Here is a 13,559-nt window from a genome sequence, read left to right as displayed (position 1 = left end):
TCCCAAATGCATTTTGCGCTAAAATAAAAACTTAATATAATAGTTTACTGATAGACAGACAAAACAAGGCATCAGCGTTACACGAACGGAAAACGCTGTAGACAAGGGTAGAGTGGTGTTGTACTGCTTTAGACCATTTTGTAAAGTTTAACAGAAGACTATCGCATATTAGCGAAGGAAATTAAGGCGGCACTTTCATCATTGATTTCGCGGTGTAAATGTGCTGCCAGTGCTACCCGTGAGACGTCACAGATTTCGTTGTATATATGGGTATTAGGTTCGTTTGGGGAAGAGTCCACTGCAAGTGCCCAGGCTGAGTTTTAGCACCGCCTACCGTATTAGCACTGCCTCAAAAAGGGCAATAAGGAATAGGGAAGGTGTCTTACCTGAATCCTACCACGTGTCAACCACCAACCTTGTAGGACTGTTGAGTCGGAATTATAGGGCACAATACATTGTCCTACAAAATGAGACAATTTTCGGATCAGATTTTTTAAATCATAAAGTCATCCAACTTTTTGTAAGTTCTGTTCAAACATAATTATTTCGCAATTACCCTCCCCCTCTTGAGTGTTGTCATCATCATTACTATCTAAGTGCAATGATGTTCTTTCGAAGGTGCGTTAATGTCGAATTACCTTTGTAAGTAAGACCTGTAAGTCTCTCCCCCAAAATATCATATTAAAGGCGTTCACCAATAGAAAACGACCTGGAACGTGATAAGAACCAGTAACTATGGCCTAAGAAACGGACGAACAAATCACACCGCCTTCTTGGGATCATCATTGACTGAGACTTAAGCGCTAGAGCTCTCATGTCAAGTGCATAAAAAGTCGCAGTTTCGCCTGAAAGGCGAAGCATCGATTGCGATAGCAAATTGGTAGACATCTATACAAATTAAAGATAGTAGTTTTATAGGCCGTATAAACTTGGAAGTATTCGCTTACAAACTAAATCTGTTTAACAAGCACGGTGCCAGCGCGCACAAGCAAGTCCGAACATATCACACTCGACGAGCGCGGGCACTCGAGCTCGCTGTCAAAACGCTTCTGTGAGCAAGCGCGGCAGCAGCAGCGAGCGAAGTGACTTTCGTGCCCTCTATTGCTTCAACGCAACAGCGGTGAGAACACGGCGCGTACAAAGGTATGAGCCACCCACCATGGTAGCTCAGTGGCTATGGTGTTGGGCTGCTGAGCACGATGTCGCGGGATCGAATCCCGGCCATGGCGGCCGCATTTCGATGGCGGCGAAATGCGAAAACACCCGTGTACTTAGGTTTAGGTGCACGTTAAAGGACCCCAGGTGGTCGAAATTTCCGGAGTCATCCACTACGGCGTGGTTCATAATAAGAAAGTGGTTTTGGCACGTAAAACCCCATAATTTTTAAAGGTATGAGCCGTCTGCAGATCCCTTCCAAGATACGGCGTGCGCGACCGCGCGCGTCTGTGCAAAGTACGCACTTGTTGGCCGAATCAAAGCTACCCCACCCCCTCCCTCCCACGCGGCCTTCTCGCTTTCATCCATATATGGCACGCGAGATTGAGTCGCGATCATCAGTTGCGTTTGCTCCCGGTCGCGAAATCCGCAGTTGCTACCGGGCACAACGCCGCCGCCCCCTCTCTCTCTCCCTCACATCCCCCACGGCCTTTCGCGCGACGGAAGACGGCGCGTTTGCTCTCCGCTTTCTTCCTTCGTGCGCGCCTGATTGAGTTGCTATGGAAAGTTTCCCTCTTGTGTTTTCATTCGCACATACAGCATACGACGCGCGGCGACGGTGTTATCGCCCTCGGACTTTATACAGAACATCTTGGCGACGGCGAAAATGCACCTGGAGTGTTCATATAACTCGCCCTCGCAGCAGCTCGCAGTTTGGTCGTTCACTCGTAAAGCCTGTTTCACATGATGCGATTTTCGTCGCACCGGAAGTGTGATTTCCGTCGTTTGCTATGAAAATCGCAGTCGCAGTGCCGACCCCCGATCTTCGGCTGCGACCAACCGGTTGGTCGCACCGTCGCACCGATCGCTGCGATGTTCCGTCGAAATTGCGCGGAGAGCTGCCAACGGAGCTATTTCGCCGGTTTGTTTTGGAATATGCCGTCTCGCACGAGAAGTACAATGCGCGGAGACGTGGATCGTCGAATTCGGTACGTACGCGAAGGGAGAATAAAAGACTTGTACCGCATATTCGATTCTCCCATTTATGTGCGTTTGTTGACACGCTACGCAGCAAATAAAGTGCATTTTCACGTTTGCTTCGTACGCCTTTGCGAGTTGTCAGTGCTAGGAGGTGTTCGATCCCCAGCAGACGACGAGGTCGTCACAATTTTCTTTTCTTGAGTAGCATGCAAAAATTGCGCTTACGGAGCAGCTTGAATTATTTCAACCTCGGCAAGGGCAATTGACAAGACAGCAAAGTACCCGAAGTTTCAACGTTGCGCTGAACGCGGTGTCAGGATTGGGGGCTCAATCCCATCGCTCGTGGTCCGTTGTCAAGATTGGAGTCCGGCATGAATTCGAAGGTAGCTGGCCCATGCCGTCGTCCAACTTATCCACGTTGAGGACGTTGATGAAGGGAAGAACTGCTTCTCATCGAGAACGAGGAATATGGGTTTATTTACAATATTTATATCAGTCTAACATGACTGCTTCAGAAAAAGAGTGTCAGTCCAACATGACTGCTCAAGAGAAGTGTGTCGAGCATCCGCACAACAGCCGTTTTTAAACACTCGGTCCGCCGGCAATACAAGGTGACGCGAAAGTTCGTTTACTCATTGTAAATTCGCCGCCGCCCCGCAGAACAGTTTACGCACACAAAGGCACACACATTCCGAAGTCCGGAGCCGACGTCAGAGGGTAGCCGTTCCGGGTACCTCGGAGACATTCTGGGTAGCTCGTTGTCCTGCGTGCCGGCCGGCGCATGGGAAGCGACATAAAACGGCTTTCCCGCGGCAGCTTGCTCACGCGTAGCAAATCAGGTCCGCGCTGGGAACCTCGGGCACAATAGTTCGTCCGTCGAACCCGTTTCGTCACAACGGCGATGGGGCTGGTGGATGGAGGCGGTTTTCAGCACAAAGCCCGCTTCTTCGAACGCAGCCTAGCTGCAGCGACGGAGAGTGGGGGATGCGCGTCTTGTCCCCCAGTCGTAATTGGGTGGCAATTTTGCCTTGCAGCTCGCCATTCTTAACAGCGGTACCGTTCAGTTGCCTTTTCTTGTCGGTTTTCAAGCATGAATTTCCCGATGCATCTTGAAAGCTTATCTTGCCTCTTATTAAATTTGACAGAGCAAAAGTGTAGGCTATCGTAATGAATTTGCTACGATAGCATTAAATCTGTGGCTTGAATAAAATATTACATGCACGTTAAGTTGCACCTCTTCTCTGGAGATTTTTTTTTCTTGCACAGAAACCAATAAACATTGACTAAGTTGCGGACTTTGTATCCTTACTGCATCTGTATGAACACTTGCTCTGCAAGGTAATTAACTGTACAGCTAGTAGATCAAGTAAATTGCTTGCTATAGTGGCACAGTGACAACGTACCCTCCTGCACAATCATGTAGAGCTCGTGCAACAATGCGAAAAGCAGGCAAACGGCCTGTTCTTGTGGGGATAAAACAGTATAAAACGACACGCTGAAGAAAAGTAAATCAAAACTGTGAAGTGAAGTCAGCCAGTTCAGCCAGTAGAAGCAGTTCTTGCACGTTCACAGCTGATCAAGTGTGCAGAAACATTCATGCCTTACATGTTTCTAGTAAGTTTCTAATAAGTTTGTAATCACATATATTAGTGTGTAAACCCATGTAACGATATCCGCTGCGATTAATATCTTTATAAGTAATGAAATACCATGCTACTTGCAAGAACATATATCACCCGAGGACTTTAGAACAAATTTCTGCATTTCAACTATACACAATATGTGGTTTATTCAATAAAAGACCACAAACTGGGCTTTTTTGCAATGACAAACTTATTCCAACCTTTACTTACATACAGGCAAGAAAAAAAATTATAGACAGAAATATTGTTCTTCAATTTGTTCACCTGCCACTGTGGCTATAGCATTCTGCTGCTAACACAAGGCGAGGGGTTGATTATGCCAGCCATGGAAGTCGCATTTCGATGGGAGTCAGAGGTGAAAAAAAAGCTCTTGCACTTAGATTTAGTTCATCACCTTTTATTGAACCCTTACACTTCAAAATAATATTGCATAGGGGGGCATGCTTATGCAAAATCTAACACCAATAGAAAGCAAAAGGCAGAATTGTAAAACAACCATCTTTCGTGATAATTCGAGTGTGTAAATATTCATTGCATCAATATGTATTGTTCAACAGCACTGCACAAATAAGCATTATCAGGTATTGCAAGTACTCTGTTAGGAAGCTGGTTCTACAGATGTATAAATATCAAGGCATGAATGCTCATACTATGTCGCACACATAGCACAAAGAAAACCTTTTTCATGAGTTGTCCCTTCTGGCAGATATGAGTGGGCCATAAGCAGCAGAAACTTTATTGCAGGACATTGTGTAATACCGCTTATGAAAGAATGAAGAGAGGGAAGAGGCTTTTAACAGCAGTACCTCATGCTACTCTAATAAGAGGAACGATGAGCAAAAACATTTCTGGTAGAGCACTTAAACAGTAACTTTCTGAAAGACAGAAAATTCCAGGTGAGAGTTGGAGGTACATTTGGCCCACACGCACCAACAACACGGGCATACTACAAGGAACACTACAGCCTATGGTGTATTACAGTCTATGGAAAAGCTATCTTATACAGAAATCAAGAATGATGCAACAAGCCCTCGACAACACTGCAGACTCGCTTTCTGATAAGTCAGCTCATATCGACGTCGGAAAAAAAAGAAAGACTAGAACCAAGCACTTCCCCAGACTGCACACATTGTGATCCACATAGCTGGACAAATATGCCCGCAAGTCAACATCCACAAATCCTCAGCTAGTGTAAGCCCATGACGGCAGAGCCAGCACGTGAATGAAACAATTATGAAATGCCTGGACGCAACTTCCACGCTTGGTGAAAAGAATAATCTCGAAATAATGGGGGTGGACGAGTGGATTCTATGGAAAATCGCAGATGCTGTGCTTGTGTCCAAGGTATGGTACGGTATGAATTACCAGCAGCACACAAAAAATACAACTCATCGAATACAGGCATCGGGTAGTAATAACAGGTCTTTCCAACTTTACCATGCTTGAAGACCTCTATGAGAAAGAGCTAACGCACAAGCACCTAGACAGAGTAGAGTTGCAGCCTGCAGCACAAATTCTTTGTCTCAAGAGCTCAGAACCTCGTCCCAAGATACTATGCCAACTAGCATATCAGATGCAAAGACGACTACCCCTCCCTTCAGAAACACAACCTCAGGAGTACCTGAACTTGAAACACAACAGGCCCATACCGTGAAATATGGGGGCAAAAAATTAGGCTAGGAGACTATATGCAACTGCCAAACACACGGAGGAGGTTGTTAATCATGAAGATGCAAGCAAATATAAGGCACATATAGTACACTGACCTGGCAATAGCAGTGTAACAGTAGTATGACAATACATAAAACTAAACCCCATATAAGTGAGTGCCATTCCAGGTCACCCTACACCTAGAAAAGCTGAACTGAAAGCAATCAAAGCAGCACCCTGCACAACACCCTGCATGGATTCACCAGAAACTGTCTGGGCCTGCACATCACACAAGATTGTCAGGAAAATCAGGAGATTAACCCGCGAGTTGCAAGCACATGGCCAGAAATTAAATTACAGGATACATAGCCATGCAGATATTCCAGGACACAAGCGGGCTTATAAGCCCGACATAATAACTGAAAACTAGATGAGTTTGTGTGTATTCATTATTAACTAAAGTGCAACAGATAGACAACAGACAAGAACGAAGCGCTCTGTGTGTCCACTTCGTTCCCGTCCATCGCATTTCTGTTGAACTATAGTTAATGAATTCATAAGGCTGCACAGGAGAAAAATCATACCTCTGCCCAAGGGCCCATCTCACATCCAAATCCACGCGTGTGCACACACGCACACACACAAATGTCACAAGAGTGCATAGCATGAAGCAGTATCAACAGGATGACACTAGATATGGATGAGGACTAACTTTCAACTGAGGTTCATTTGTAAAAATGTGGCGAGTTATATAAATTACCAGAAAAAAAAGGATGATGAGCAAAACGAGAACAAGGTGAAAGCAGGAGCCAACGTTTCGACAAGTGGACTTGTCTTCTTCAAGGTCCACTTGTGGAAACGTTGGCTCCTACTTTCACCTTGTTCTCATGTTGCTCATCGTCTTGAATTTCCATCTCCCACCTTCCCCGAGTTTTCCCCAGAAAAAGAAAGACATCTTTGAAGGATAGATAAAAATTGGTGCTTGATGCAGCCAAACATAAATAAAAATGCAACAGAAAGAAAATAGCGGAAAATTCCAAGTGCAGGAAAAAATCATTACAATTGCCACTCCTGCATACCAGCACCTTTCAAGAAACACTGTTGTCATTCCAATAGACAGACTGACAGCTTGCTTATGCAAGCACATTCTTCCAGTTCCGTGCCATTGGGAAAAAAATGAGTTTCCTGGAAGGTAGCCACATGCACACTTGGTGATCATAATGTTTTTTTTTCCCTGGACTTGTATATCTATATGTATTTTATCCCTTTCCTGCTTTTATGTTTGCTTTCATCAAGCACTAGTCTTTATCAGGTTTTATTGCTGTACTATACTTCGTGCTAACCTTTATAGATCACTGCATTTTCACAGTAAACCTTTTAATTAGAAGTTAGCGCACCCTGTTCTTACTGCTTCACACTGTACATTCTTGCTACATTGGCCAAATAGAATATTTAATGAGGTATCATAAGGGCCATTAAAGTGACTTGTTGCAGTCTAAAAAAAATGAATAGCCTGGCTGCAAATGGCACCAGAGAACACATAGGACGAACAAGAAAACCGAGATGATCTAACAACCAAAATTTTAATGTACACACCGAGTAAATGCTCGCTGACAAGCAATAGACTGAACATACACAAAAAGGAGAAGCAAAAATTGATGTGCGTTTCCTGACAGGAAATGCACCCATTTCTAACGGAGGCCGTGCTGACAAGATTAACCCAGCATTTTTAGATCTACAGCTTCCGTAATTTCTCTAGGCAGCCGATCTGCACAGAATGCTAGCTTCTTCCTCTACGATGCACGCTCAGATGTGGAGAGTGCATTGTAGAGGAAGAAGCTAGCATTCTGTGGAGGTCGGCTGCCTAGAGAAATCATGGAAGCTGTAGATGCAAAGACACTGAGAGAATCTTGTGTCAGCATGGCCGCTGTTACACTTTCAGAGATGGATGCGTTTCCTGTTGGGATCTGTATGGACACACATCAGATCTTGCTTCTGCTTTTTGTCTAAATTCGATTTATTGCTTGTCGACCAGCATTTACTCGGCATGCTCAATAAACTTTAATTTGTTAATACACCTCATGATTGTCTTGGTCTCTAGCAGAAAGGTGTTCATTCTTTTTACAATGAAGCTGTATATGCCTAGGCGAAGCACTCATGGTCCGATCCCAAAAACCCTAGTGTAGGGGTATGAGCCATTGTTTAAGGGGGTGTGAGCCATTGCATTAGTCTTGCATGATGGGCGGAGAAATTTCTTGTTGGGTAGACATAGAAATACTTATGCATTTCAAACATACATTTACCTGCGTATTATTGCAAGGAAGGGACACAGAGGGGGATGGGGTTAAGACAAGATCATGATGTCATTATTATCTCGCAGCAAAGGTTGGGCCATTGGCTAGACCGATAGTGACGTCGGTTCTCTCTAGCAGCAGAGCGCGCGTGCAGCAGTCTCTCTCCGACTTCCCAATAGGTTCAAAAATGTGTCTCTGTATTTAATTAAATGAAATGTGCATCCCCGGTGTGTCACTTGGGAGCTACAGTGCATAACCGAGTCATAAACCTTATGATTAACGCATTGCAAAGCCCAAATGCGTAACATAATTAAGAAAGACTTTGATGGACCCGCTGCATTAACACAATGAACCACTCATTGCACTTTCCATGATGGTGATCTTGCAAAGTGCGATGTGTGGCATTCCAAAAAAACAATGTGATAAACCCAAGCCAAACATATGCATAACCTCATTAAGAAACAGACATAACCAATAATATAGAAAGACTTGAATAAACCATTGCAATTAACCCAGTGATAAACACCGGGGCCGCACATTTCAGCTTCGCTGGTTTACCGTCTGTACAGGGCGCATGGGCAGTAACTTTTTCTGTTATTGTTTGTTAAGTATTGTATAATGTTCTGCCAGTAAAACAAGTTGGGCTTGTTGGTGCAATGTATTGGTACTGCTTTTTTTGCTGGTTTTTTTCGTAATGTTGTGCCCTTCTTCCTTTGGCAACAACTTTTTTATTCCCCCTTGCATAATACTTCAACTTTGCAGCCTGCGAGGTATATAAATAAATAAGTACATAAGCACGTCATTCATTCATCTGCATACACCTCGCACCATTCCTTGCTCAACAAACGTCACTGTGTTGATGTCTCGCAGCGCGCATCTACATTAACTGCCGTTTGCGTTTCGGTATGGTTTGTGGACAGTGTAATGCATAAAGATTACATGACATTAAGGTTGTGACCCATGCGGTGCATAAGCAAACCTTGCAAAAGATGACATGTTGGATTGTTGAAAATAAGACAAATTGTATATATCGCAGTTACATTAACAGCATTTAATTCACCACTTGACAAAAACTTCACTTCGCATAGATTCCAACACGTACACTGAATGTGCAGTTTTTTTGCTTATTAATTTAGCCGTTACTGCATGGCCACATTGTAGATTTGAAAACAAAGTTAAATAAATTTGTTTGTTGCAATGTAACAATATGTGTAGATCACTGCGATTGTAACACCAGAACTTGATACAAACATGCACACTATAGGATGCAGACAAATGCCCAGGACAAACTCCAGAATGTTGGCATCCTGATACTCATGAAAGTGAACGGTTTCATTCCATGGCTGTCGATGAGAGGGAGAGAGAAAACTTAATTGTGTTCATGTAACAAAAACGCATTGATAAGCTTAGACATATAGTCATTGCTTAACACTTTCAAAATGAATAATTATAGCTTGCTATCGACATTGAAGCAGCCTTTCGACAGCCAGAAAAGGAATCCGTTTTTCCAGCTCTGAACAGTGAATTGCAGGAAATGCAAGCAGGCATACGATTGTGCCAATATAATCTGTTTAGGAATACCAAATTGGAATAAACATTGAGGCTTGCATTTGTACTTTCTCTGGCTGAGCAATCTAGTTTGAAATGACTCCCATAAGCATGTCGTAACAATGTTGATCTAATACAGGGTAAATGCATGACTAGCTTAAGAAATCTGGATGATTGCTATAAATTATAGGGAAGAAACTATAATATCTAATAACATTAACAATATAATAATAATATTTATTTCCACAAAACAGGCTAACCGTGAGAGGCGTGCGAGGCTGAGCAGCAAGCTGAAAAATTCTACGGCAAGTGCGCCTGCCGTGTGCCTACGATCCTGCATTATGAATAGCGCGTATTGATATGGTCTTCTTGTTAGAAGTTCCGAGTATACTACCAGCGCGAGACACCGGACAACAAAGTGGACGAGAAGCGTGTCTTTTAGAATGCTATGTTACAACGTACACGTTTCTACAAAAGTGACGGTAACTGCTCGAAACATTTGGTGCGTCGGCTTTTGCGCCTTTAGAAATATTTAGAGATTTAGGGCTCCCATATATATATTCGCAGCGCAAGCACGGCGATGGACGAACCAGGCTAGCGCTAAGGTTGAATTTCACAACACAATTTTCGTTCCACGTCGTAATCACACAGATGGTTTCAGGCTTCGTTCAGGGGCACACGCGGGCGTTCGGGTTGGTGCTTCTTGTTGCGTTTGGCGTAAAAATATGGCTAGGAGCAGGCACCACATATGCGCAATGACGGGCAATATACACGCATCATTTCTCCAGAAGCTGACGCCGAGCACGGGTAGCGCGAGGATCTTGTTGGGCTGACACGACAACTTCGTGGCAGCCGAATTCCGAATACTGCATATCCGGTGAGGGTAGCTATATTAACATGTCGATAGGTCATCTTGTAGATTGTCGTAGCGCAGGCAGAACGAAACGGTCATAGAAGGTAGATAAGACAACACACAGCGCTGAACCATAAAGAATCGCTGAACCACCTGTGAACAGCTGTTTACTTGCGCGATGTCGCACTGAACTACAGAAACCGCCGTCGCGCACTCCAAGACAAATCTTAACTAACGTTCTTAAATTAGTAAACGTACATATTATTTGCTTCTAATCAAGAGAAGTCAATAATACTATAGTGTAAACGTTTTATTCACTACAATAAAAGAATTATGCAGCGTGTGCCACGAAACCTGGCAGTAAGCAACCCTGGGCGTCGCACCAGTCGCATTGTTGAAATCGCAATCATGTGAAATGAGCCCTCCAAAAATCGCATTGCGACGCGTGCGACAGCACCGATTTTCGTCGTTGCAGTCGCAGCATGTGAAACAGCCTTAAGCCGCCCATCGTTACAGGATGTCAGACATTAAAAATTGTTGTTGATTGTCTGTGTACGAAGGATATTTTACCGTATTTAAGGCTTGATTATTGTGTGCCGTGCTAGGAGCGATGATGGAACGCTATGAAACTTTCAGAAGCAGATGCCTCTTGTGCTTTTTTCGGCGCGTCACTGCGTGCTTGTTTGGGCCTTCGGGTTGGCTGCCTGCTTCCAGTTAGAAGAAGGCTGTTAAAGCTAGTTTGGTGGACAAATTCTTTTTAGTGTCGAGTACTAGCACAAAATTCAGAATTCTTTGTCTCGCCAATAATGTGTACGTAATGTACGCGATATTTATATCGCGTACAAAGCTTTGAGTGTTATGTCGTCCACAGCCATGCATTGTACTCTTAGGCAAGAGCACTGTCGCCGCACTATGTAGCGGCCAATTCAACAACTCGGATACGTTTGCCCTGCTCGAAGTGCATACGTGTGTACTCGCGTGTACTGTTAAGAACGGCCAGCTGCAGTGCAAGTTTGCCACCCAGTTACAACTATGGTGGCAACATTCCGGCGCTGTTAAGAACGGCCAGCTGCAGTGCAAGTTTGCCACCCACTTTCAACTATGGCGGCAACATTCCGGGAGCGCCGCCGCCAACTTCTAGCCACAGCGTGACTAAATCGACTTTGTGTCGGGGAACAATACGGGCATCCCCCACTCTCCGTCGCTTCAGCTAGGATGCGTTCGATGAAGCAGGCTTTGTGCTGAAACCGCCACCAACCTCTAGCCTCATCGCCGTTGTGACGGAATAAGTTCGGCGGGCCAACTATTGTTCCCAAACTCCCCAACGCGCTACCCGGAACGGCTCCGAGTTCTACGGGGCCCCTCTAACGTCGGCTCCGGACATTCGAACGTGTGTGCATTTGTGTGTGTAGACCGTCCTGCGGGGAGGCGGCTAGTTTGCGATGACGAAACGAACGTTCGCATCACGTTGTATCGGGAGAGGACCGCCTGTTTAAAAACCGCTGTTGTGCGGCTGCTCAGGTCACTCTCTCTCAAGCAGTCGTGTTAGACTGATGTACTTTCTCAAACAGTCATGTTACACTGATATAAATACTGTAAATAAACCCATATTCCTCGTTCTCGATGAGAAGCAGACCGCCCTCTGCTACAATTCCCTTCCCTTGGAATCCAGTCCGTAACCCTTAATGACCATCGGTTATCTTCCCTCCTCATTGCATGTCCTACCGGTACGCATACATGAATGTTGCACATAAAAATGGTTTCCACCAACGAGCCCTTTCCGCCTTTGCACAGTTCCAACTCAATATGAGCCAGCAAACTCGTGCACCACATTATCCGGCTGACATGGCGAAGCGGAGAAAGCCTACTCACAATAGACAAAATCATTTGCACTGGTAGTGAACACCTTGTCCTCGCAAAATATATTTGCCGCGCCTAACAAGACATGGACTCTCAGTACTACAACAATAACACGTGTTACCTTTCCAGAACGATATATGACAGAACACAGCCTACGCACTCCATAGCTTCGTACACCTGTTGACGATAGCGCGATGAGGAAAACAAATCTCAACAAGCACCGAGAATAGCACCCGTGCATAAGCTTACCCATGCCTGAGCTCCGTACCCCGTCAACAAAGGAGAAATCTGCGTTCGTACATATTTGCACGTCCAGTACTCTTAAAATCAATCCCTAAAACAGAACAAAAACTGAGTTCTTCAGTGACGCGGTTAGCCACGAAACTTAGCCAAAACATCAGTGATCCCTTGCGGCAGCCTCACCGCGCAAACTCAACGGCCAACTGTCGGGGTGGTGAATGCGCCGAGACGCGGAAAAGAAAAAAAAAACAAATAGAGAAAAGAGCGCGAAATATACCACGTGACGGCGCCCAACAAATCGGGAGACGCACACCTTCTCTCCTGCCTCCTCGCATGCTCCTCGCAGAAGCGGCGCCGGCAAGAGAAAAGTCTATCGCAACCTTTTAGTTTAATTCAGGGACCTCAGTTATGACGCGCTTGGGCTGCTTCGCGTCGGCGCACCTGGCTATGCAGCTACGGTGCGGTACATTCAACTCTCAATGAAGCAGGGGCGCTATAACGTAAAACTATTCCAAACTTTTCTATTCCAATTCTGCTATCAGCCCTCCACGATTGGTCAAAAACTTTTTTGGACCACCCCCACTTCACCTGTCTGTCACGCGGCGTCACGAAAACCGCGATACCTCACCATCTGATACGATGTGTATACACTCATTATGCATGATTTGACCGAATAAAGAAAAACAGTTATTTCTGATTCGACGCTTTTCGCCATTAGCCCCCGGCTATTGGTGAAACGTTTTCGGGCTGCACCCACTTCGCCTGCCTGTCACGCGACGTCACAAAACCGCGAAAACTCACCGCGTAAAAGTGACGTGTACGCGTTAAATATGCATTAATATGCCGAACAAAACTGAATTTTCTTCTGAATAGCCGCAGGCTGCCCCGTTCCGAAAGGAATAATAGGTTGCTGCTGCCGATTGCTCAGGCGCTGGCTACTCGCACCTGCCGGAGAGCATGGGTTTATTTGCGTATAATAAAGCTTCTTGCGTGGCCGCGTAACGTTTTTGAGAACTTTCGCCACATTTACGACCTCCTCCTGCCAACTCTTTTTTGCTGACGATCCATTTTAGCGTCATTCTTAAGCTTCCTTTGCATGCCGCCACGATTTTCCACCAGCCACCGCAAGCTAAGTAAGGGAAAGCGGACCAATCGCAGACGCCGGCACCACCCTTTTCATCCAGTTATCAGTTTTCAGGGCACTGGCTCTGCCCCATCGAATCCCTCTCCACTTGAGCGTTCTCCTCGCCTCTTGTCAGCGAATTAGATATGACAAGCCGCTCAGTGTAGGCAATATGATTTGTTTCTGAAGCAAACAAAAGTGACCTCCTGTGA

The 13,559-nt window shown here is 45.2% G+C and overlaps 1 protein-coding gene across 1 annotated transcript in view; it reads right to left on the bottom strand.

Moving 5' to 3' along the window:
* Nucleotides 1-13,559, bottom strand: part of LOC126547677 (sushi, von Willebrand factor type A, EGF and pentraxin domain-containing protein 1-like) — a 226,427-nt gene that overhangs the window by 143,141 nt on the left and 69,727 nt on the right. The window contains exon 11 of the mRNA XM_050195627.2: nucleotides 387-460. Coding sequence (XP_050051584.2) covers nucleotides 387-460 — 74 coding nt within the window. The remainder of the gene's footprint in view (nucleotides 1-386; nucleotides 461-13,559) is intronic.

The sequence above is a fragment of the Dermacentor andersoni genome, chromosome 1, assembly GCF_023375885.2.
Source record: "Dermacentor andersoni chromosome 1, qqDerAnde1_hic_scaffold, whole genome shotgun sequence".
Taxonomy (NCBI): domain Eukaryota; kingdom Metazoa; phylum Arthropoda; class Arachnida; order Ixodida; family Ixodidae; genus Dermacentor; species Dermacentor andersoni.
The sequence above is the reverse complement of the archived record's forward strand: the minus strand, read 5'-3'. Positions and strand labels throughout refer to the sequence as shown.